Here is a 24212-nt window from a genome sequence, read left to right as displayed (position 1 = left end):
CATACCTCAACCAGAAGCCATGGATTACAGGCAACATTCGCACTGAGCTAAAGGGTAGAGCTGTCGCTTTCAAGGTGCGGGACTCTAACCCGGAAGCTTACAAGAAATCCTGCTATGCCCTGCGACGAACCATCAAACAGGCAAAGCGTCAATACAGGGCTAAGATTGAATCGTACTAAACCGGCTCCGATGCTCGTCTTATCTGCCAGGGCTTGCAAACTATTACAGACTACAAAGGGAAGCACAGCCGCGAGCTGCCCAGTGACACGAGCCTACCAGAAGCGCTAAATCACTTCAATGTTCACTTCGAGGCAAGCAACACTGAGGCATGCATGAGAGCATCAGCTGTTCTGGACGACTGTGTGATCACGCTCTCCGTAGCCGACGTGAGTAAGACCTTTAAACAGGTCAACATACACAAGGCTGCGGGGCCAGACGGATTACCAGGTTGTGTGCTCCGGGCATGTGCTGACCAACTGGCAGGTGTCTTCACTGACATTTTCAACATGTCCCTGATTGAGTCTGTAATACCAACATGTTTCAAGCAGACCACCACAGTCCCTGTGCCCAGGAACACAAAGGCAACCAGCCTAAATGACTACAGACCCGTAGCACTCACGTCCATAGCCATGAAGTGCTTTGAAAGGTTGGTAAATGCTCACATCAACACCATTATCCCAGAAACCCTAGACCCACTCCAATTTGCATACCGCCCAAACAGATCCACATACGATGCAATCTCTATTGCACTCCACACTGCCCTTTCCCACCTGGACAAAAGGAACACTTATGTGAGAATGCTATTAATTGACTACAGCTCAGCATTCAACACCATAGTACCCTCAAAGCTCATCACTAAGCTAAGGATCCTGGGACTAAACGCCTCCCTCTGCAACTAGATCCTGGACTTCCTGACGGGCCACCCCCAGGTGGTGAGGGTTACGGTTTAGTAGTAGCAACACATCTGCCACGCTGATCCTCAACACTGGAACTCCCCAGGGGTGCGTGCTGAGTGTCCCCCTGTATTCCCTGTTCACTCACGACTGCATGGCCAGGCATGATTCCAACAACATCATTAAGTTTGCAGACGACACAACAGTGGTAGGCCTGATCACCGACAACGACAAGACAGCCTATAGGGAGGAGGTCAGAGACCTGGCCGGGTGGTGCCAGAATAACAACCTATCCCTCAACGTAACCAAGACTAAGGAGATGATTGTGGACTACAGGAATAGGAGGACCGAGCACGCCCTCATTCTCATCGACGGGGCTGTAGTGGAACAGGTTGAGAGCTTCAAGTTCCTTGGTGTCCACATCAACAACAAACTAGAATGGTCCAATCACACCAAGCCTATTCCCCCTCAGGAAACTAAAAAGATTTGGCATGGGTCCTGAGATCATCAAAAGGTTCTACAACTGCAACATCGTGAGCATCCTGACTGGTTGCATCACTGCCTGGTCTTGCAATTGCTCGGCCTCTGACCGCAAGGCACTACAGAGCGTAGTGCGTACGGCCCAGTACATCACTGGGGCTAAGCTGCCTGCCATCCAGGACCTCTACACCAGGGGGTGTCAGAAGAAGGCCCTAAAAATTGTCAAAGACCCCAGCCACCCCAGTCATAGACTGTTCTCTCTACTACCGCATGGCAAGCGGTACTGGAGTGCCAAGTCTAGGACAAAAAGGCTTCTCAACAGTTTTTACCTCCAAGCCATAAGATTCTTGAACAGGTAATCAAATAGCTACCCAGAATATTTGCATTGTGTGCCCCCCCAACCCTTCTTTTTACGCTGCTGCTACTCTCTGTTTATCATATATGCATAGTCACTTTAACTATACATTCATGTACATACTACCTCAATTGGGCCGACCAACCAGTGCTCCCGCATATTGGCTAACCGGGCTATCTGCATTGTGTCCCACCACCCGCCAACCCCTCTTTTACGCTACTGCTACTCTCTGTTCATCATATATGCATAATCACTTTAACCATATCTACATGTACAGTGGGGCAAAAAAGTTTATAGTCAGACACCAATTGTGCAAGTTCTCCCACTTAAAAATATGAGAGGCCTGTAATTTTCATCATAGGTACACTTCAACTATGACAGACAAAATGAGAAAAAAAATCCAGAAAATCACATTGTAGGATTTTTTATGAATTTATTTGCAAGTTATTTGCAAATTACACAAATAAGTATTTGGTCACCTACAAACAAGCAAGATTTATGGCTCTCACAGACCTGTAACTTCTTATTTAAGAGGCTCCTCTGTCCTCCACTCGTTACCTGTATTAATGGCACCTGTTTGAACTTGTTATCAGTATAAAAGACACCTGTCCACAACCTCAAACAGTCACACTCCAAACTCCACTATGGCCAAGACCAAAGAGCTGTCAAAGGACACTAGAAACAAAATTGTAGACCTGCACAAGGCTGGGAAGACTGAATCTGCAATAGGTAAGCAGCTTGGTTTGAAGAAATCAACTGTGGGAGCAATTATTAGGAAATGGAAGACATACAAGACCACTGATAATCTCACTCAATCTGGGGCTCCACGCAAGATCTCACCCCGTGGGGTCAAAATGATCACAAGAACGGTGAGCAAAAATCCCAGAACCACACGGGGGGACCTAGTGAATGACCTGCAGAGAGCTGGGACCAAAGTAACAAAGCCTACCATCAGTAACACACTACGCCGCCAGGGACTCAAATCCTGCAGTGCCAGACGTGTCCCCCTGCTTAAGCCAGTACATGTCCAGGCCCGTCTGAAGTTTGCTAGAGAGCATTTGGATGATCCAGAAGAAGATTGGGAGAATGTCATATGGTCAGATGAAACCAAAATATAACTTTTTGGTAAAAACTCAACTCGTCATGTTTGAAGGACAAAGAATGCTGAGTTGCATCCAAAGAACACCATACCTACTTTGAAGCATGGGGGTGGAAACATCATGCTTTGGGGCTGTTTTTCTGCAAAGGGACCAGGACGACTGATCCGTGTAAAGGAAAGAATTAATGGGGCCATGTATCGTGAGATTTTAAGTGAAAACCTCCTTCCATCAGCAAGGGCATTGAAGATGAAACGTGGCTGGGTCTTTCAGCATGACAATGATCCCAAACACACCGCCCAGGCAACGAAGGAGTGGCTTCGTAAGAAGCATTTCAAGGTCCTGGAGTGGCCTAGCCAGTCTCCAGATCTCAACCCCATAGAAAATCTTTGGAGGGAGTTGAAAGTCCGTGTTGGCCAGCAACAACCCCAAAACATCACTGCTCTAGAGGAGATCTGCATGGAGGAATGGGCCAAAATACCAGCAACAGTGTGTGAAAACCTTGTGAAGACTTACAGAAAACGTTTGACCTCTGTCATTGCCAACAACGGGTATATAACAAAGTATTGAGATAAACTTTTGTTATTGACCAAATACTTATTTTCCACCATCATTTGCAAATAAATTCATAAAAATCCTCCAATGTGATTTTCTGGATTTTTTTCTTCTCATTTTGTTTGTCATAGTTGAAGTGTACCTATGAAAATTACAGGCCTCTCTCATATTTTTAAGTGGGAGAACTTGCACAATTGGTGGCTGACTAAATACTTTTTTACCCCACTGTACATACTACCTCAATCAGCCTAACCAGTGTCTGTATGTAGCATCGCTACTTTTATAGCCTTGCTACTGTATATAGCCTATCTTTTTACTGCTGTTTTATTTCTGTACCTACCTATTTTTCACCTAATATCTTTTTTTCACTTGGTTAGAGCTTTTAAGTCAGCATTTCACTGTTGTATTTGGCGCACGTGACAAATAAACTTTGATTTGATTTGAGCTATGCCGATGTTTAAGTTTAACATTAAATTTCAATCTATCTAATGGAATAGAATCCACAGATGGGAAAGTTGATGATAAATACTTTTACTAAGAGTATTAGTTATTGACTGGCCCGGTCTCTCCAGATCTCCCAACAATACTATTTATACGGTCAATTTTAGAGAAGTGTTATGCATTTTCAGACATTCCTGAATCTGAGACCAGAAACAGTCTACCTGAGGGCAATACCAAAATAAATGGTCTTGATTCTGTATTCTCACTGCAAAATCTGCAGAGCTTCGATGATTTTATGCCCCAAATATTCAACATTTTGTTGGTGGCAAGAATTCTATATAATAATTTTAGCTGAAAAGCACAAAGTCTTGAATCTTGCGTCGTTTAAATATCAACTTAACCCTGTAACATGGAATCGGTGCATCAAAAATCTCTTCCTAACTGTTTTGTAATCTGTATGGCACAGCTGTCAACATCCTGGTCCTCAAATGAAACTGGTATACTTTCCTATTTATGCTATTTTCATTCCTCCGCCAGTTTTGATCTTTGATATTGGTTAGACAGACCAGTTCCCTACCTCCTCCCGCTGTAATCAATTGGTTGTAATCTTAGATTGAGCAGACCTTCCCATGCAATTCCCATACAACTCCATGAAAGGCAACTCTACATTTCCAATTTTCAATATAATTTAAAAACAAAATACCTTTTCAAACAACTTTCCCATAAATACAGGTATTTTATCAATCAGCACATTTGAGTTCAGCCAAAGCATTTGTTCTATTTTTTTCAGGGGGTGAAATTGAAATTGTAGCCAGCTCTGCATTGCTTGTTTAAAAAAAAGAGAGATACTTTGAAAAAAGTATCAATTTCAGTTAATCGAAAATGAGACATGACAATCTGCAAAAAGGCAAAAAGGCAATTTTTAAACAATGGATTAGTTTTTTTTAGTAATCAACTTGAGAACCATTTGGGGTGCACTGCAGTAAGGTCCAATTCCATGCGATCCATGCTCACATTCAGTCGGCATGATGTCTCCCTCTGTTACAGTGCAAGTGGTCCAGAAAAGGCTTCATCAGGACAAGATGGGCTCTGGCTGACTGGTGAGTTTCTAAGACATCTCATTACACCTCAAACTACACATACGATCAAACAGAATTTCTCAGCTTTTCATTGAGGTGCATTTTAGGGTCACATCCAGCTGTGACTACCCATGAAGTCTAGCAGTATCACCCGCAGTACCTGTCACTTTGGCTTTACCCCACTATCCATAGGCTATATCCCAGGGGGCTTTGCAGGTCCCGGTCCAGTCTTCATAGAGAGGCAAGGTAGAGTCAGTCTTCCCTAGAGAGAGAGGGAGGCTTTACTTCTCTCCCCATCCCGGGATTAGATTAGACGTAATCTCGTTAGCCAAGCAGTTGCATATGACAGATGACAGAAAACATTACATGCAATTGAACCTGTGTGAGATGAATACAAACGTTTTGAGAGGGAGGGATGGAGGAGGGAGAGGGTTGTAATCGAATAGAAGGATGACATGAGAACAAAAAGGGCTGAAACGGTAACACTCTAATAGAGACAGGCATGACGCGGGACAGGGATCTGAAGGGAGAGACCGAGAGAGGGACGGGGATGAGAGAGCGAGAGGGAGATTGACAGGGATGGGAGCGAGGGACACGGATGAGAGGGACATTTTACCTATATATTTAGAAGTTTGTCAGCAGGAGAAGCGTCTTGAGGTGAGACATCCACTCTCATTTACAGAGATCGATATATAGTCAATAGTGGATCAATGAGACATGCTTAGCAGCATTAGCACCACTAGGAGTAAAGTGGACATGTCACTCAGCCTGTAGGGCAACCAGGCAAATTAAACGAACTGCTCCATTCACAGAACCAAATGTATAGCACTGGTCCACAGGCCACGGGGTCAATCATGTGATTCAGGTGTCTCAAACTCAAATATCCTGGTCTTTCGGTCTCCCCCACAGTGCCTTTGACCTGGTCAACATCCACCTGTTCCACGATGCCTCCAACATACTGGCCCGGGAGAAGAGCCCCTCTGTCTACTCCGGGATGAGACAGAAGGCCCTTGGCTTTGTTTTAGACAGGTGACTGGCACTCTCCTCTCACCCATTCGCTCATCTCACCATTATCTCCAACCACCCTCTCAGCACCCTCTTCCTCTCTCCTTTACCAATCTCACCATCTCTCCTCTCACCATCCTCTCCGTTCTTCTTTTCCACTCGACCCTGAGCAACACACTCGCCTCTCTGCCGGGCAGATAATCCTTCACCCAAGACCCCACTAAGCAAACAGGGGAGCCGTTCCAGCTAACATGCTAATGTGATTTATGTGGTCTCCATTTACGGTGGAGCCGGATGATGGAGTGTGTTAAAGCAGCCCCTGCTCACTACCTGGTCATGCTAACACTGAGTAGAAGCTATGTAGCAGCCCTGCATTATGTGACCCCCCACCAATGAAATCAAATCTGAATGCGCAGCGTCTTTCACCTCCTTCCACTTTGAATCACTGCGTACATATGGCCAGCATATATTATGAAGGGTTTTGACACCTCGTGAATTACGAGCTGTGTTTTATGCATTTCAAAGCTCATATTTACCCTCTCCTTGATTCTTTCATTTGATGAAAGAATGCTCTGCGTTTAATGGACAGGGAAGTGGGGGTGTTTGAGGAATATGACAGCTTTTGCCATTTTTATGAAGCCATAATTTCCCTGGATTTATCGGTGTAATGAAGTTTCAAAAGGACCTTTCTTGTTGCTTACGTTGAGGGTTTTGACCGTATTTTCTCAGCTTTGGTCATGCTCTTGAAGTTGATTTTTTTTAAAGTTGTCTCATAAATACGGCTAAATGTCACATTTTCTGTTGGAGGTTGAATAGCGCTGGGCTGGTGAGTGGCAGTTTCCACGCTCCCCTCTTTTAAATCCCCTTGTGCTCAGAAGGTATCCTTTGCTGGTAATTCCTGGGACATATCATTAAAAGGTGACAATGGCAGGGTATTTTTTCCTTTTTCCGGGAGGTGGGAGGGGTAACCTAGGGGGATGGGTTGTGGGATGGGTGGGAGGTGTAGGCCTATGTTCCGGCTAGGCTGGCATCTCATGCAGGGGGTGGAGGGGGGGGGGGGGCATCGCGCCTCAACCACTCACTTTGGGGAAACACTCGGGCGCAGATCCGGACTGCCAGAGAGAGTGAAAGAAGCTGGCTGGGGCGGGGGGAGGTATACAAAAGGATCTGGGCTCTGTTAGGGGCAGTGAATAATGTGCTGCTCCTTTCACAGGGGCTGCTAACCTTTTGGCAGCCACCAGTGAACTCCATTCTCCTCTGCCGATCGGGGAAGACAATGTGCCCAAGCCCGGCTTTGAATGAAGTGCTACCACCAACAGTGTTCCCATTCAGAGGCCGGTTGGGAACCGTCTTTTTGGCCATTGTCCTAACTCTGACTCCTACCCCAGAAAGAGAGAAGGGAAAGGGTGAATATCTATAGCCAAGGCCCCCTCTCTTTCCCTCCCTCCCTCTCTCTGAGCTCTAATCTCTCATTGTGGGGAGGGGGAGTGGACAACACCAGCTGAGATCCAGAGGGGCTGTTGGTGCAGGAGCCTGGTCAGTGATCTAGCCTAAGGAGCAAGCTCCATGGCTGGGCCCAACCTTAGCCCCTTCCCTTATCTCGGGCCCAGGCTAATATTGCAGCTTACGGCCCATTGAAAACACATCTGATAAGCCCTTTCCTCTGTGGCCCTTTTAACTGCTAAACAGTGTTTATCTCCAAAGCCCTTCAAGGCCTCCAGGGAACAATGATAAGAAGGAACAGCGTTTAGCCAGCCAAACCTCTCCATTGAGTCACATCAAAAAGGCACTCCTCTGGTCTCCGGCTGATGTGGGGCCAGCAACTTCATGGGAGCCTGTTTGAAATGTAAACCCTCCATGCTTGTTTTTATTCCTCAACACCATCCCCTTTGAAGACTGAAATATGAGCATCAAATGGCACCTAACGTTATTTACTCTGTTTATTCATATGCGTATTGCTTGCGTACCACCATTTGGAGGTCTTGCTATAGATTTTCAAGTAGATTTAAGTCAAAACTGGAACTTTGCCACCCAGGAACATTCATTGTCTTCTTGGTAAGCAAGTCCAGTGTCGATTTGGCCTTGTGTTTTAGGTTATTGTCCTGCTGAAAGGAGAATTCATCTCCCAGAGTGGTGGAAAGCAGACTGGACCAGGTTTTCCTCTAGGATTTTGCCTGTGCTTAGCTCCATTACGTTTCTTTTTTATCCTGAAAACCTCCCCAGTTCTTAATGATTACAAGGATAGCCATAATATGATGTAGCCACCACGATGCTTGAAAATATGGAGAGTGGTACTCAGTAATGTGTTGTATTAGATTTGCCCCAAGAATAACACTTAGTATTCAGGACAAGAAGTTAATTACTTTGCCACATTATTTGCAGTATTACTTTAGTGCCTTGTTGCAAACAGGTCAGTATTATGGAGTAACTACAATATTGTTGATCCATCCTCAGTTTTCTCAGCCATTAAACTTCACCATTGGCCTCATGGTGCAGTCCCTGAGCAGTTTCCTTCCTCTCCGGCAACTGAGTTAGGAAGGACACCTGTATCTTTGTAGTGACTGGATGGTGAATCAATACACCCAAAGTGTAATTAACAACTTCACCACGCTCAAAGGGATATTTAATGTCTGCTTTTTTAATTGTTACCCATCTACCAATAGGTTCTCTTTGAATAATGACCCCGGAGGGGATTGCAGCCGTTTTATGGGTACCTAACCGACTGCTATTTTGTTTGTTTTTTTCGCATTGTTTGTATCTCAATATGTACATAATGTTGCTGCCACCAGCGATTACTCACCTCAAACTGGACGAATAATTTTTCTTTAATGAGTTCGACAAGAAGGATATACTGCTTTGTCAAGACAAGGCCCAAATCCCTGTCATCAGTGTGAAGAAAAGACTGAGAAAAAGGAGGAGGGCGGGGTGCCTTGTAAGAATTGGCTGATGAGTAGGTAAACCACCACTTCCCTCCGTATTATTGGCCAACGTGCAATCATGGAAAACAAACTGGCCGATCTACAATTAAGACTTTCCTACCAACGGGACATTAAAAAAGATCATATCTTATGTCAACATTCACAAAGCCGCGGGGCCAGACGGATTACTGAGACGTGTACTCAAAGCATGTGCGGACCAACTGACAAGTGTCTTCACTGACATTTTCAACCTCTCCATGACTGAGTCTGTAATACCTACAAGTTTCAAACATACCACCATAGTCCCTGTGCCCAAGAAAGTGAAGGTGACATGCCTAAATGATTACCACCCCGTAGCACTCACGTTGGTAGCCACGAAGTGCATTGAAAGGCTGATCATGGCTCACATCAACACCATAATTTTGGAAACCCTAGACCCACTCCAATTCGCATACTGCGCCAATAGATTCACAGATGACACAATCTCAATCGCACTCCACACTGCCCTTTCCCACCTGGACGAAAGGAACACCTATATGAGAATGCTGTTCATTGACTACAGCTCAGCATTCAACACCGTAGTGCCCACAAAGCTCATCACTAAGCTAAGGACCCTGGGACTAGAAACATCCCTCTGCAACTGGAGATTGGACTTCCTGATGGGTCGCCCCCAGGTGGTAAGGGTAGGCAACAACACATCTGCTACGCTGATCCTCAACACTGGGGTCCCTCAGGGATGCGTGCTTAGTCCCCTCCTGTAATATCTGTTCCCTCACACCTGTGTGGCCAAGCACAACTCCAACATTAAATCAAATCAAATCAAATCAAATCAAAAACTTCTGACCCACTGGGAATGTGATGAAATAAATAAATGCTGAAATAAATCATTCTCTCTACTATTATGCTGGCATTTCACGTTCTTAAAATGAAGTGGTGATCCTAAGACAGGGAATTTTTACTAGCATTAATTGTCAGGAATTGTGAAAAACTGAGTTTGAATGTATTTGGCTAAGGTGTATGTAAACTTCCGACTTCAACTGTACATTGACCCCCCCCCCCCCCCCTACCCCCTTTGTTTTTACACTGCTGATACTCACTATTTATTATCTATGCATTGTCACTTTACAAATTACCTCTACTAACCTGTACATCTGCACATTGACTCTGTACCTGTATCTCCTGTATATAGCCTCGTTATTGTTTCTTGTTACTAAAGTAGTAATTATTATCTTAACTTAAGAGTTTTGATTCTAAGCGAAGCATTGGAATACCTCACTGACCTTTGTGGTTGAATCTGTTTGAAATTCACTGCTCGTCTGAGGGACAGATACAGTTATTGTATGTGTGGGGTACAGAGATGAGGCAGTCATTCAAAAATCATGTTAAGCACTATTATTGCAACTTATTTTGTGAATTGTTAAGCACATTTTTGCTCCTGAACTTATTTGGGCTTGCCATAACAAAGGGGTGCGATACTTATTGACTCAAGACATTTCTGCTTTTCATTAAATTTGTAAATATAAATTTGAAATTAACATAATTCCACTTTCACATTAGGTTGTGTTGTGTGTAGGCCATTGACAAAACAATCCAAATGTAATCATTTTTATATTCTGGCTGTGACAACAAAATGTGGAAAAAGTTGATGGTTGTGAATACTTTCTGAAGGCATTGTAGCAATGATTCCTCATGAGACCCTTACAGACCCTTTTTCCTATAAGGAAGTATTGATATATGGGTCATTCCATCATTTCGGTGCCTTTTGAGAAGTGTAACTTGGTCCAAAAAACCTTTTGATTTCACAAAATGTCTACATTCTGTCATAAAGAGCACATGTTCAACTTCATAAATTTAAGTTTTCCAATCTTAAGAGGTAAAACAAAATAGACTGTCTATTAAGTGACAAATAAAGTAACCTAACGTTTGACGATTTATAATCTTAAATTGGCCATGAATCCCCTCGTGACAGGGAGAATGGAAGCTTTTTGTATGCAACAGGGTATGGCAATTGAATGCAAGCTTCACAAAAAAAATTAAAATTGTTAAACCATTTCTAGCCTGTCTATCTGTGTAAGAGGGCTGACATGTTATGCTCAACACTCATTTCCTCCACAAAACACCAGAAATTTGCCAAAATGAGTAGAACCAGCTCACTTGCTTTTACACTATTTTGACCATTAGATGTTTAATATACTTTATACAGTGCGTTTGGAAAGTGTCCAGACACCTTTAACCTTTCCCACATTTTGTTACGTAGATTAAATAAGAAATGTTCCTCCTCAATCTAAACACAATACCCCACAATGACAAAGCATAAACAGTTTTTTTTTTTTTTTACATTTTAGCAACTGTATAAAAATAATCAAACGAAATACCTTATTTACATATTTACATACTTTTGCTATGAGATTCAAAATTTAGCTCAGGTACATCCTCTTTCCATTGATCATCCTTGATGTTTCTACAACTTGATTGGGGTCCACCTGTGGTAAATTCAATTGTTTGGACATGATTTAGTTTGATTTAGTGTCTAGTTTGAGAAACAGACGCCTCAAAATCCTCAACTGGCAGCTTCATTAATAATATCCACAAAACACCCGTCTCAACGTCAACAGTGAAGAGCCGACTCCGGGATGCTGGCATTCCAGGCAGAGTTCCCTCTGTCCAGTGTCTGTGTTCATTTGCCCATCTTAATATTTTATTTTTATTGGCCAGTCTGACATATAGCTTTTTCTTTGCAACTCTGCCTAGAAGGCCAGCACTCCGGAGTCGGCTCTTCACTGTTGACGTTGAGACTGGTGTTTTGCAGGTACTATTTAATGAAGCTGCCAGTTGAGAACTTGTGAGGCGTCTGTTTCTCAAACGAGACACTCTAATGTACTTGTCCTTTTGCTCAGTTGTACTTGTCCTCTTGCATGTCCTTGTGTGTTGCTTATGGTCCAGATTACAATGTTAGGTAGCTACCTAGCTGCGCTAATGTTGCTATTTTGTTGAAAGTCCTTGTTGATACTAGCCAGATGGCCCCAGCTAGATAACTACCTAGCAAGATGACGAAGAAACAGTTGAATTCAATCTCCATAATCCCGTACTGACAGTGCCAGCCTGTAGCCAAATGTTTAGCTAGCTAGTTAATGTTAGCATATTCGCTAGCACAACATAGTGCAGGGTCTTTGTCATAAATCGGCAGCTAACACAGGCAGCTGTTTCGTGGAAACTAATCCGTGATTTAATTATAATGGTGATACTAGCTTCAGTAGTTAGCTAGCTTGGAGGAGGTATTTGTGTGTAGCTTACATTGCATATAAAGTGTGACTGGCTCATAACATTTAACTGTGGATGTTTGGAGAAAATTCCCAATTTTTATTGTTTCTCCTGTTGGCTTCCCCAAATGCTCTCTGATTGGCTTAAAGACAAGTTATCGGCCACTGATGAGCGTTCTGATTTTACAGGTATAAACGTCAGGTTCGTCGCTACCAGGTGGGCACGCAGCAGGTACCGCTTTCTTTCTAGCAAGAGAAGGAACAACCTCCCACTGTGATAAGTACCTATCAGCAGTCTATTGGCAGTGAGATTCATGCTTTAGATTCTGTGTGTTGTAAAATGCCAACTTGTTCCGCCAAGGACTCGTGATGTAAGGAGGACACTGAGATGATGTGCTAATTCAGAAGTCAGGGCCCTGGCCAAGAGGATGGGAAGCAGCCTGCCAAGAGCCATGTGAAAAGATAGCCATGAGATAAAATCAACACCAAAATCGTGTTGTGTTCCTTTTTTATTCTTCCCCTTTCAGAGTGGCTGTCCCAGTTCAGGAGAGAACACTTTTACATTACAACTGTGAAATCCTGGCATGAAGACCCCCTTTGTTCCCCGCCATTATTTTCACACAAATATAGTCCATTGTCACACAGCTGAAGTTAATTTGATCAACATTGGAGACATTGAACTGTTTTGTTTGCTGAAAAGGCTTGTTTCATGCTCATTTTCAGGCCATTGAAAAGCAATGATTGGCAGAAAAATAATGTTGCCGTTAACAATTCAGGGCAATTAGTTTCCCAGGGGGAAGCAGTGGGCCGAACTGGCCACCATACAGCAATTCATTGTCATTTTATGGACGGTCATCAGTCAACTGTCAGAGCGTCTCAAAGAGCCCTCCAATCTAAATGTTTCCCTTTAGGCTTTTCCCAGAACAACGGGCTGAAAGAGGAGCGAAAGAAGAGCCTGTTTCCAGGCAATAGACATGTTCAGCTGGAAGGAGGACTGAATAATTGCAGGGAGATCCTCCATAAAAGCCGGATTAATTTATTAGACAGGGTTGTGTGTGTGTGTGTGTGTGTGTGTGTGTGTGTGTGTGTGTGCGTGTGTGCGTGTCAGACAAAATGTATGAATGAGTGTTTATTTACTTTTTAGAGCATCTGATTGACTCAGCGTTTATGCTTATGACTTAATTGGCTGTGCATGCAAGCACCTGCTGTGACCTGTGTGTTTGTGTGGCACAGAGAATACTGAGGATGCTGCTTCATGTCATTCAGTAGAGACTGAGAGGGGAGCATGTGCTCGCCTTTGGGTTGTGTTTAGGGGCTAGTGGATCTGCTAGGGCCCATATATAGCCCTTCATGGGGGGTACTAGGGTGGGCTGGGGTGAGAGGGGTGTCAGTGTGTGACTCTGTGAACTGCCTCCTCACCCTGGGAGGCCTGGGGCAGCAGGGGTTAATCCCCAGTCAGTCTCCACTGATACCTCTCTCTCCCAGTATAGGACTAGTTCATAAGCAAGTAGCTACTATTAGCTCTGCAGCGATGGGAATTAAAGTACCTTCAACAATTAAGTACTGTGTATTGGCTACAGCCATTTACCTAGTTATGTTCCTGCAGAATAGAGATCGGCAGAAACGAGGTGCTATTATTGGTTCACAGGCTGTAAGATTTTTGGACTGAGTGGCTCCCATAGTGTATCTGGCAGGTGTGAACCACTGCTGAGGAGAGATTGAACAGGCTTGTATCTCCACCCATACCAGTCTGCAGAACTCCACCAGATCCAGTGGCCCACAACCTTCCTTCCTGGGTTTTTTGGGGTCCCTATTAGAAATTCTTGGGGTTTGACGTTGTTGGGTTGGCTTATCCTTTAACCTCTGTGTGACCGCGACACCCTACCAACACCGCCCTTCTGGCCTGACTCAACTGGGAGAGTTGGGTAGGGTGGGTGAAGTGGTTCATGGGGGCTTGTAGGGAGCGACCGCCCCTGGGAGTCACAGGTCACATCATGGGTCCTCCCCTGTCCCATTGAGCCAGACGTCAAAAAGCACATTCTTCACAATGTTAACATTCTCCCAAATTCTCAAAACCACGCTTACAATGGATGACTCTGCATTTGGCTTTTGCATTGTACCGTTGAGTTTTGTTGAGTTGAATTTGACTTGCCAAGTCATGGTAAGTCATCTTGTCAATCTCGTATTGACATCGACCCCCAGTTGAAGAGTGTAATCCTAACAGCCTGTCTATTACAACTCAGATGAACTGTCTGTCGATCACTCTCAAGAATATTTTTTGGGGTGTGTGTGTAGAGTTATATTACCATGTAAGAGAGAATAACTAAACCGTGTGTGTGTGTGAGAGAGAGGAATGTGCTCCAGGTGCTTTGTGCAGCTGCGGTAGGGGGCCTGGGAGCAGAGTTAAGGACCATGTTATAAATTAGCGGCTGACCCTGTCTTTGTGTGGCCCTACGAAGGCCTGACTGATAGCCCCCCCCTCCCTCAGTGAGAACGGTCCCTGTGAAGAGCCTTTATCAGGGGTGTCACCGTGCGATGAATTGGCTGGGGGGAAGCATGTTTATAGACTGTGTAAAGAAGTGCGTCTTTGTGTGGGAATGTCGCTGACACTCTTACAGTTTGCTTGAATGAACTGTGATGACGCGGCTAATGGGGCCCCCGCTGAGGGTCCTGCAGGGGGCCCCCGGGACCCCCCACCACAGCCCCATTCACGCCCAGTCCGCTGTGTCTAATGTGTCGATTCTTCGGGCCGCCACAAAGGCCAAGCAAAAGTCAACTTTCACACCAGCGGGTCACCACAAGTGCTTTAGGAAACTATCGTGTAAACAGTGTTACCTTCTGACCTGCCGCTGATACCTTAGCTCTGCAGACAAAACGCCCAAGGCTCTGGCATTAGACATGGCTATTAGAGGGATGAAGCTGTGGGCTGGCTCAGCACAGCACTGGGCCCTGGGGAAACACACTGGGGAGAGAGGCAATGTCTTAGTCGTCTCTATCTGTTTTCTCTCTCTTTCCTTTCTCCTCTCTCTCGCCACACTGATTTTCTTCACCATTTTATCCCCCCGTCCCATCCTCTCTTCATGCTCATTCTCCTCTCTCGCAACTCTCTTTACTCCCTCTTTTGCTATCTTTCTCTCGCTCTCTCTTTCTCGCTCTCTCTCTCTCTCCTATGTACACGTGCTCCATAAGCTTTTTGGAATTAGCAACAAAAAAAAAAATTTATAAACATAATAAATGTCTTTTATATAGCGTTCTTCATTACAAACAAGAATCTCAAAGTCACTTTGAAAAGAAAAACTGTCGGGATCTGGCAGTTCATGTTTATTGGTCTTCCACAGCTTCAGATGTCTAACCAGTTCGAAAAGGCAGTCAGTAGCAGTAGATTAAATGTATTTGTCCTCAAAAACAACTTTATGTTGAGTGCCTTTGATGGACTGCACGTGCCCGATGACGTGTTTCTATGCATGAGCTCAGCTAGCCAACATTGCCTACAAGCGTGATCGGGATTTCTAGATATCTTCATACTGTACTGTCTTTACATTAACTAGGGCCGTGACAGGAATTGAATAACCGTGCAACTGACGGTTATGAATGTAGACCGTCATGAAAATGAAATAAGTCAAACCCTTTTGAATTGGCCTGCATTCATTTTTTTTTTACAACTTTAGTTCCATGCAAATAAACTTTATCTAATAGTGAGTGTTTATTTGCTAACTTAGTCAGTCTATTAAACTTTCTTAATTTACTCCTTTTGCTTACTGTCCTTTGATGCTCGAGCAGCTAATAAATAAAATTACAATTGTATAAGTCACATGCACTGAATACAGCAGGTATTCACCTTACAGTGAAATGCTGATAAGAATAAGATATAAAAATAACAAGTAATTAAAGAGCAGCAGTAAAATAACAATAGCAAGACTATATACAGGGGGGTACCGATACAGAGTCAATGTGTGTGGGCACCGGTTAGTTGAGGTAGTATGTACATGTAGGTAGAGTTATTAAAGTGACTATGCATAGATGACAAGAGAGAGTAGCAGGGGTGTAAAGAGGTGGTGGGGTTGGGAGGCACTGCAAATAGTCTGGGTAGCCATTTGACTAGATGTTCAGGAGTCTTATGGCTTGGGGGTAGAAGCTGTTTAGAAGCCTCTTGGACCTAGAATTGGCGCTCCGGTACCACTTGCCGTGCGGTAGCAGAGAGAACAGTCTATGACTTAGGTGGATGGAGTCTTTGACCATTTTTAGGACCTTCCTCTGACACCACCTGGTATAGAGGTCCTGGATGGCAGGAAGCTTGGCCCCAGTGATGTACTGGGCCATTTGCACTACCCTGTGTAGTGCCTCTTGCGGTCGGAGGCCAAGTCAAGGTGCTCTCGATGGTGCAGCTGTAGAACCTTTTGAGGATCTGAGGACCCATGCCAAATCTTTTCAGTCTCCTGAGGGGGAATAGGTTTTGTCGTGCCCTCTTCACAACTGTCTTGGTGTGCTTGGACCATGTTAGTTTGTAGGTGATGTTGACACCAAGGAACTTGAAGCTCTCAACCTGCTCCACTGCAGCCCCATCAATGAGAATGGGTGGTGTGCTCAGTCCTCTTTTTCCCTGTAGTCCACAATCATCTCCTTTGTCTTGATGTCCTGGCACCACACGCCCAGGTCTCTGACCTCCTCCCTCTCATCGTTGTCGGTCATCAGACCTACCACTGTTGTGTCATAGGAAAATGTAATGATGGTGTTGGAGTCGTGCCTGGCCATGCAGTCATAGTGAACCGGGAGTACAGGAGGGGACTGAGCATGCACCCCTGAGCGGCCCTTGTGTTGAGGGTCAGCATGGCGGATGTGTTGTTACCTACCCTTACCACCTGGGGGCGGACCATCAGGAAGTCCAGGATCCAGTTGTAGAGGGAGGTGTTTAGTGATGAGCTTTGAGGGCGCTATGGTGTTGAACGCTGATCTGTAGTCAATGAATAGCATTCTCACATAGGTGTTCCTTTTGTCCAGGTGGGAAAGGGCAGTGTGGAGTGCAATAGAGATCATCATCTGTGGATCTGTTGGGGCGGTATGCAAATTGGAGTGGGTCTAGGGTTTTTGGGATAATGGTGTTGGTGTGAGCCGTGACCAGCCTTTCAATGCACTTCATGGCTACAGACGTGAGTGCTACAGGGTCGGTAGTAATTTAGGCAGGTTACCTTAGTGTTCGTGGGTACAGGACTATGGTGGTCTGCTTGAAACATGTTGGTATTACAGACTCAGTCAGGAACAGGTTGAAAATGTCAGTGAAGACACTTGCCAGTTGGTCCGCGCATGCTCAGAGTACATGTCCTGGTAATCCGTCTGGCCCTGTGGCCTTGTAAATGTTGACCTGTTTAAAGGTCTTGCTTACGGCTATGGAGAGCGTGATCACACAGTCGTGTGTATGTTTCAGTGTTACTTGCCTCGAAGCAAACATAGAAGTAATTTAGCTCATTTGGTAGGTTTGTGTCACTGGGCAGTTCGCAGCTGTGCTTCCTTTTGTAGTCTGTAATAGCTTGCAAGCCCTGCCACATCTGACGTGCATCGGAGCCGGTGTAGTACGATTCAATCTTAGTCCTGTATTGACGCTTTGCCTGTTTGATGGTTCGTCGGAGGGCATAGCGAGATATCTTATAATCTTCCGGGCTTCTTGAAAGTGGCAGCTCTACCCTTTAGCTCAGTGTGGATGTTGCCTGCCATCCATGGCTTCTGGTTGGGGTATGTACGTACAGTCACTGTGGTAACGACGTCATCGATGCCAGTGACTGCCATCGGAAGAATCCCGGAACGTATTGCAGTCTGTGCTAGCAAAACAGTCCTGTAGCTTAGCATCTGCTTCATCTGACCACTTTTTATTGACCGAGTCACTGGTGCTTCCTACTTTAGTTTTTGCTTGTAAGCAGGAATCAGGAGGATATAATTATGGTCAAATTTGCCAAATGGAGGGCGAGGGAGAGCGTTGTATGCTTCTCTGTGTGTGGAGAAAAGGTGGTGTATAGTTTTTTTCCCTCTCGTTGCACATTTAACATCCTGGTAGAAATGAGGTGAAACAGATTTAAGTTTCCCTGCATTAAATCAAATCAAATGTATTTATATATCCCTTCGTACATCAGCTGATATCTCAGTGCTGTACAGAAACCCAGCCTAAAACCCCAAACAGCAAGCAATGCAGGTGTAGAAGCACGGTGCCTGGGAAAACTCCCTAGAAAGGCCAAAACCTAGGAAGAAACCTAGAGAGGAACCAGGCTATGAGGGGTGGCCAGTCCTCTTCTGGCTGTGCCGGGTGGAGATTATAACAGAACATGGCCAAGATGTTCAAATGTTCAGAAATGACCAGCATGGTCAAATAATAATAATCACAGTAGTTGTCGAGGGTGCAACAAGTCAGCACCTCGGGAGTAAATGTCAGTTGGCTTTTCATAGCCGATCATTAAGAGTATCTCTACCACTCCTGCTGTCTCTAGAGAGTTGAAAACAGCATGTCTAGGACAGGTAGCACGTCCGGTGAACAGGTCAGGATTCCATAGCCGCAGGCAGAACAGTTGAAGCTGGAGGAGCAGCACGGCCAGGTGGACTGGGGATAGCAAGGAGTCATGCCAGGTAGTTCTGAGGCAATGTCCTCCGAGAGAGAGAAAGAAAGAGAGAATTAGAGAGAGCATACTTAAATTCACACAGGACACCGGATAAGACAGGAGAAGTACTCCAGATATAACAAACTGACCCTAGCCCCCCGACACATAAAATACTGCAGCATAAATACTGGAGGCTGAGACGGGAGGGGTTAGGAGGCACTGTGGCCACATCCGATGATACCCCCGAACAGGGCCAAACAGGAAGGATATAACCACACCCACTTTGCCAAAGCACAACCCCCACACCACTAGAGGGATATCTTCAACCACCAACTTACCATCCTGAGTCAAGGCCGAGTATAGCCCACAAAGATCTCCGACACGGCACAACCCAAGGGGGGCGCCAACCCAGACAGGAAGATCACATCAGTGACTCAATCCACTCAAATGACGCACCCCTCCTGGGGACTGCATGAAAGAGCACCAGTAAGACAGTGACTTAGAGGCAGAGAATCCCAGTGGAAAGAGGGGAACCGGCCAGGCAGAGAGAGCAAGGGCGGGTTCGTTGCTCCAGAGCCTTTCCGTTCACCTTCACACTCCTGGGCCAGACTACATATGACCCACTGAAGAGAGGCCTGCGTCTTGTGACTGTAGCGTACGTGTAGGTATGTACGGCAGGACCAAATCAGAGAGATAGGTAGGAGCAAGCCCATGTAATGCTTTGTAGGTTAGTAGTAAAACCTTGAAATCAGCCCTTGCCTTAACAGGAAGCCAGTGTAGGGAGGCTAGCACTGGATTAATATGGTCAAATGTTTTGGTTCTAGTCAGGATTCTAGCAGCCGTATTTAGCACTAACTGAAGTTTATTTAGTGCTTTTTCCGGGTAGCCGGAAAGTAGTCTAACCTAGAAGTAACAAAAGCATGGATTCATTTTTCTGCATCATTTTTGGACAGAAGGTTTCTGATTTTTGCAATGTTACGTAGATGTAAAAAAGCTGTCCTTGAAACAGTCTTGATATGTTCGTCAAAAGAGAGATCAGGGTCCAGAGTAACGCCAAGGTCCTTCACAGTTTTATTTGAGACAACTCTACAACCATTAAGATGAATTGTCAGATTCAACAGAAGATCTCTTTGTTTCCTGGGACCTAGAACAAGCATCTCTGTTTTGTCCGAGTTTAAAAGTAGAAAGTTTGCAGCCATCCACCTCCTTATGTCTGAAACACAGACTTCTAGCGAGGGCAATTTTGGGGCTTCACCATGTTTCATTGAAATGTACAGCTGTGTGTCATCCGCATAGTGAAAGTTAACATTATGTTTTCGAATGACATCCCCAAGAGGTAAAATATATAGTGAAAACAATAGTGGTCCTAAAACGGAACCTTGAGGAACACCGAAATTTACAGTTGATTTGTCAGAGGACAAACCATTCACAGAGACAAACTGATACCTTTCTGACAGATAAGATCTAAACCAGGCCAGAACTTGTCCGTGTAGACCAATTTGGGTTTCCAATCTCTCCAAAACAATGTGGTGATCGATGGTATCAAAAGCAGTACTAAGGTCTAGGAGCACGAGGACAGATGCAGAGCCTCGGTCTGATGCCATTTAAAAGGTTATTTACCACCTTCACAAGTGCAGTCTCAGTGCTATGATGGAGTCTAAAACCAGACTGAAGCATTTCGTATACATTGTTTGTCTTCAGGAAGGCAATTAGTTGCTGCGCAACAGCCTTTTCTAAAAAAAAAATTGAGAGAAATAGAAGATTAGATATAGGCTGGTTTTAGTTTTTTATATTTTCTGGGTCAAGGTTTGGCTTTTTCAAGAGAGGCTTTATTACTGCCACTTTTAGCGAGTTTGGTACACATCCGGTGGATAGAGAGACGTTTATTATGTTCAACATAGGAGGGCCAAGCACAGGAAGCAGCTCTTTCAGGTGTTTAGTTGGAATAGGGTCCAGTATGCAGCTTGAAGGTTTAAGCTAGTTTGGTGTGGTGCCATTTCCGTTCCAATTTTCTGGAAGCTTACATCAGAGCTCGGGTATTTTCTGTATACCAGGGAGCTAGTTTCTTATGAGAAATGTTTTTAGTTTTTAGGGGTGCAACTGCATCTAGGGTATTGCGCAAGGTTAAATTGAGTTCCTCAGTTAGGTGGTTAACAGATTTCTGTCCTCTGACGTCCTTGGGTAGGCAGAGGGAGTCTGGAAGGGCAACAAGGAATCAAGGAATCTTTGTGTTGTCTGTGAATTTTTGCACGACTTTTGATGCTCCTTGGTTGGGGTCTGAGCAGATTAATAGAGTAATAAAATGGTGGTCCGATAGTCCAGGATTATGAGGAAAAACATTAATTAAGATCCACAACATTTATTCCATGGGACAAAACTGAGTATGACTGTGACAGTGAGTAGGTCCAGAGACATGTTGGACAAAACCCACGATGATGGCTCCGAAAGCCTTTTGGAGTGGGTCTGTGGACTTTTCCATGTGAATATTAAAGTCACCAAAAATTTGAATATTATCTCCTATGAATACAAGGTCCGATAGGAATTCAGGGAACTCAATGAGGAACGCTGTATATGGCCTAGAAGTCCTGTAAACAGTAGCTATAAAAAGTGATTGAGTAGGCTGCATAGATTTCATGACAAGAAGCTCAAAAGACGAAAACATATATTTTTTTTGTAAATTGAAATTTGTTATCGTAAATTTGAGCAACACCTCCGCCTTTGCGGGATGCACGGGGGATATGGTCACTAGTGTGACCAGGAGGTTAGGCCTCATTTAACACAGTAAATTCATCAGGCTTAAGCCATGTTTCAGTCAGGCCAATCGCATCAAGATTATGATCAGTGATTAGTTAATTGACTATAACTGCCTTTGAAGTAAGGGATCTAACATTAAGTAGCCCTATTTTGAGATGTGAGGTATCACGATCTCTTTCAATAATGGCAGGAATGGAGGAGGTCTTTATCCTAGTGAGATTGCTAATGCAAACACCGCCATGTTTAGTTTTACCCAACCTAGGTCGAGGCACAGACACGGTCTCAATGGGGATAGCTGAGCTGACTACACTGACTGTGCTAGTGGCAGACTCCACTTAGCTGGCAGGCTGGCTAACAGCCTGCTGCCTGGCCTGCACCCTATTTCATTGTGGAGCTAGAGGAGTTAGAGCCCTGTCTTTGTTGGTAGATAAGATGAGAGCACCACTCCAGCTAGGATGGAGTCCGTCACTCCTCAGCAGGCCAGGCTTGGTCCTGTTTGTGGGTGAGTCCCAGAAAGAGGGCCAATTATCTACAAATGCTTTTGGGAGGGGCAGAAAACAGTTTTCAACCAGCGATTGAGTTGAGACTCTGCTGTAGAGCTCATCACTCCCCCTAACTGGGAGGGGGCCAGAGACAATTACTTGATGCCGACACATCTTTCTTGCTGATTTACACGCTGAAGCTATGTTGCGCTTGGTGATCTCTGATTGTTTCATCCTAACATCGTTGGTGCCGACGTGGATAACAATATCTCTATACTCTCTACACTCGCCAGTTTAGCTTTAGCCAGCACCATCTTCAGATTAGCCTTCACGTCGGTAGCCCTGCCCCCTGGTAAACAGTGTATGATCACTGGATGATACGTTTTAAGTCTAATACTGCGGGTAATGGAGTCGCCAATGACTAGGGTTTTCAATTTGTCAGAGCTAATGGTGGGAAGCTTCGGCGTCTCAGACCCCGTAATGGGAGTAGTAGAGACAAGAGCAGGCTCGGCCTCAGACTCTGACTCGCTGCTTAATGGGGAAAACCGGTTGAAAGTTTGTCGGCTGATTGAGCGACACCGATTGAGCATTCCTACAGCATTTCCCTCCAGAAGCCATGAGAAAGTTGTCTGGCTGCGGGGACCGTGCGAGGGGATTTGTACTAACGTTACAATCTGTACTTACTGGTGGCACAGATGCGTTCTTTGCTACACTGAAATTACCCTTGCCTAACGATTGCGTCTGAATGCGGGGTTTGCAGCACAGCTATCCTCGCCGTAAGGCGATCGTTCTCCTGTATATTATGAGTACAGCGACTGCAATTAGAAGGCATCATGTTAATGTTACTACTTAGCTTCGGTTGTTGAAGGTCCTGACGAACCACGTCCAGACAAAGCGTCCGGAGTGAAAAAGTTGAATGAAAAAAAGTTGTGAGTGGAAAAACAAAAAAATATAAACGGTAATTAAAAAGTAAAAACCGTAAAGTTGTCAGGTAGCAAAGTAAGGTTAGCAACAAAACGCACAGCAACACGTAAACAAGTCTGTAAGTTGTGACCGGAAATGCTCAATATCAGTATCTGTCACGTGTTCCAAATGGCAATACACTGGGTCACTGCTACTCTAACTTCCGCGAAGAAAACTAAAGTCCTCGGCCACTAGGAGCACCGCCTCTGGATGAGCGTGTTCCTGTTTGCTTATGGCCATATACAGCTCATTGAGTGCGGTCTTAGTGCCAGCATCGGTTAGTGGTGGTAAATAGACAGCTACGAAGAATATAGATGAAAACTCTATAGTTTGTTCTATAAATTATTATGAGATACTCTACTTTTGGCGAGCAAAACCCTGAGACTTCCTTAGATTTCGTGCACAAGCTGTTGTTTACAAATATACATAGACCGCCACCCCTTGTCTTACCAGAGGCTGCTGTTCTATCCTGCCGAGAACGTGTAAAACCCGCCAGCTGTATATTATTCATGTCATTCAGCCACTACTTGGAAAAACATAAGATATTACAGTTTTTAATGTTCCGTTGGTAGTGTATATGTGCTTGTAGTTTGTCTGTTTTATTATCCAATGATTGTACGCTAAACAGATGCCTCACAAGTCCTCAATTGTCAGCTTCATTAAATAGTACCTGCAAAACACCAGTCTCAATGTCAACAGTGAAGATGCGACTCTGGAATGCTGGCCTTCTAGGCAGAGTTGCAAAGAAAAAGCCATATCTCAGACTGGCCAACATAAATAATAGATTAAGATGGGAAAAAGAACACAGACACTGGACAGAGGAACTCTGCCTAGAAGGCTAGCATCCCAGAGTCGCAGTATCACTGTTGACGTTGAATTCTACTTAATTTAGCTGCCACTTGAGGACTTTTGATGCGTCTGTTTCTCAAACTAGACACTTGGGGCCTCCCCCTCCTCTTTCTATTCTGGTTATAAAAAGTTACAAATGATGGGGACTGTAAAACGTCATACTTCTTCTCCAGCTCCATTATGTTGATCCTGTGTCTGGGTTTTCTATGCTGTTAATGTTGACGGAGCGTGCACGTGTAGAAGTACCTGGCCTTCTTCTCAAAAGTGCCCAGCTGGGCTTCTCAGTCATTTTTTTTTCATTACCTCAAGTCCTTTTTACAGATTTTTATTAAATTTTTTACATCCATTAACATTATAATAGTTCCTCACAGTATTTCAAAAGTCTTTCCAACACTCTCCCCCTCGATAATCAGTGTCACTAATAAATAGGCTATGGACATGTTGCGTGTATTTGTTTCTATTTTAGTAGTCAATTTCATCTTCATACTATAGCATAGCTG

The 24212-nt window shown here is 44.5% G+C and overlaps 1 protein-coding gene across 3 annotated transcripts in view; it reads left to right on the top strand.

Annotated features, from left to right (window-relative positions):
- The window catches only part of LOC139410210 (inositol polyphosphate-5-phosphatase A-like), a 283385-nt gene that overhangs the window by 175464 nt on the left and 83709 nt on the right, over window positions 1-24212 (top strand). For 2 of the 3 annotated variants that reach the window (XM_071155687.1, XM_071155678.1), the window contains exons 7-8: window positions 4869-4921; window positions 5810-5929. In XM_071155687.1, the coding sequence (XP_071011788.1) occupies window positions 4869-4921; window positions 5810-5929 (173 nt within the window). The remainder of the gene's footprint in view (window positions 1-4868; window positions 4922-5809; window positions 5930-24212) is intronic. The other variant, XM_071155695.1, reaches the window with a different exon arrangement.

This window comes from Oncorhynchus clarkii, chromosome 1, assembly GCF_045791955.1.
Source record: "Oncorhynchus clarkii lewisi isolate Uvic-CL-2024 chromosome 1, UVic_Ocla_1.0, whole genome shotgun sequence".
In the NCBI taxonomy this organism is placed as follows: domain Eukaryota; kingdom Metazoa; phylum Chordata; class Actinopteri; order Salmoniformes; family Salmonidae; genus Oncorhynchus; species Oncorhynchus clarkii.
Note: the sequence above shows the minus strand (reverse complement) of the source record. Positions and strands in the feature narration are given on the sequence as shown.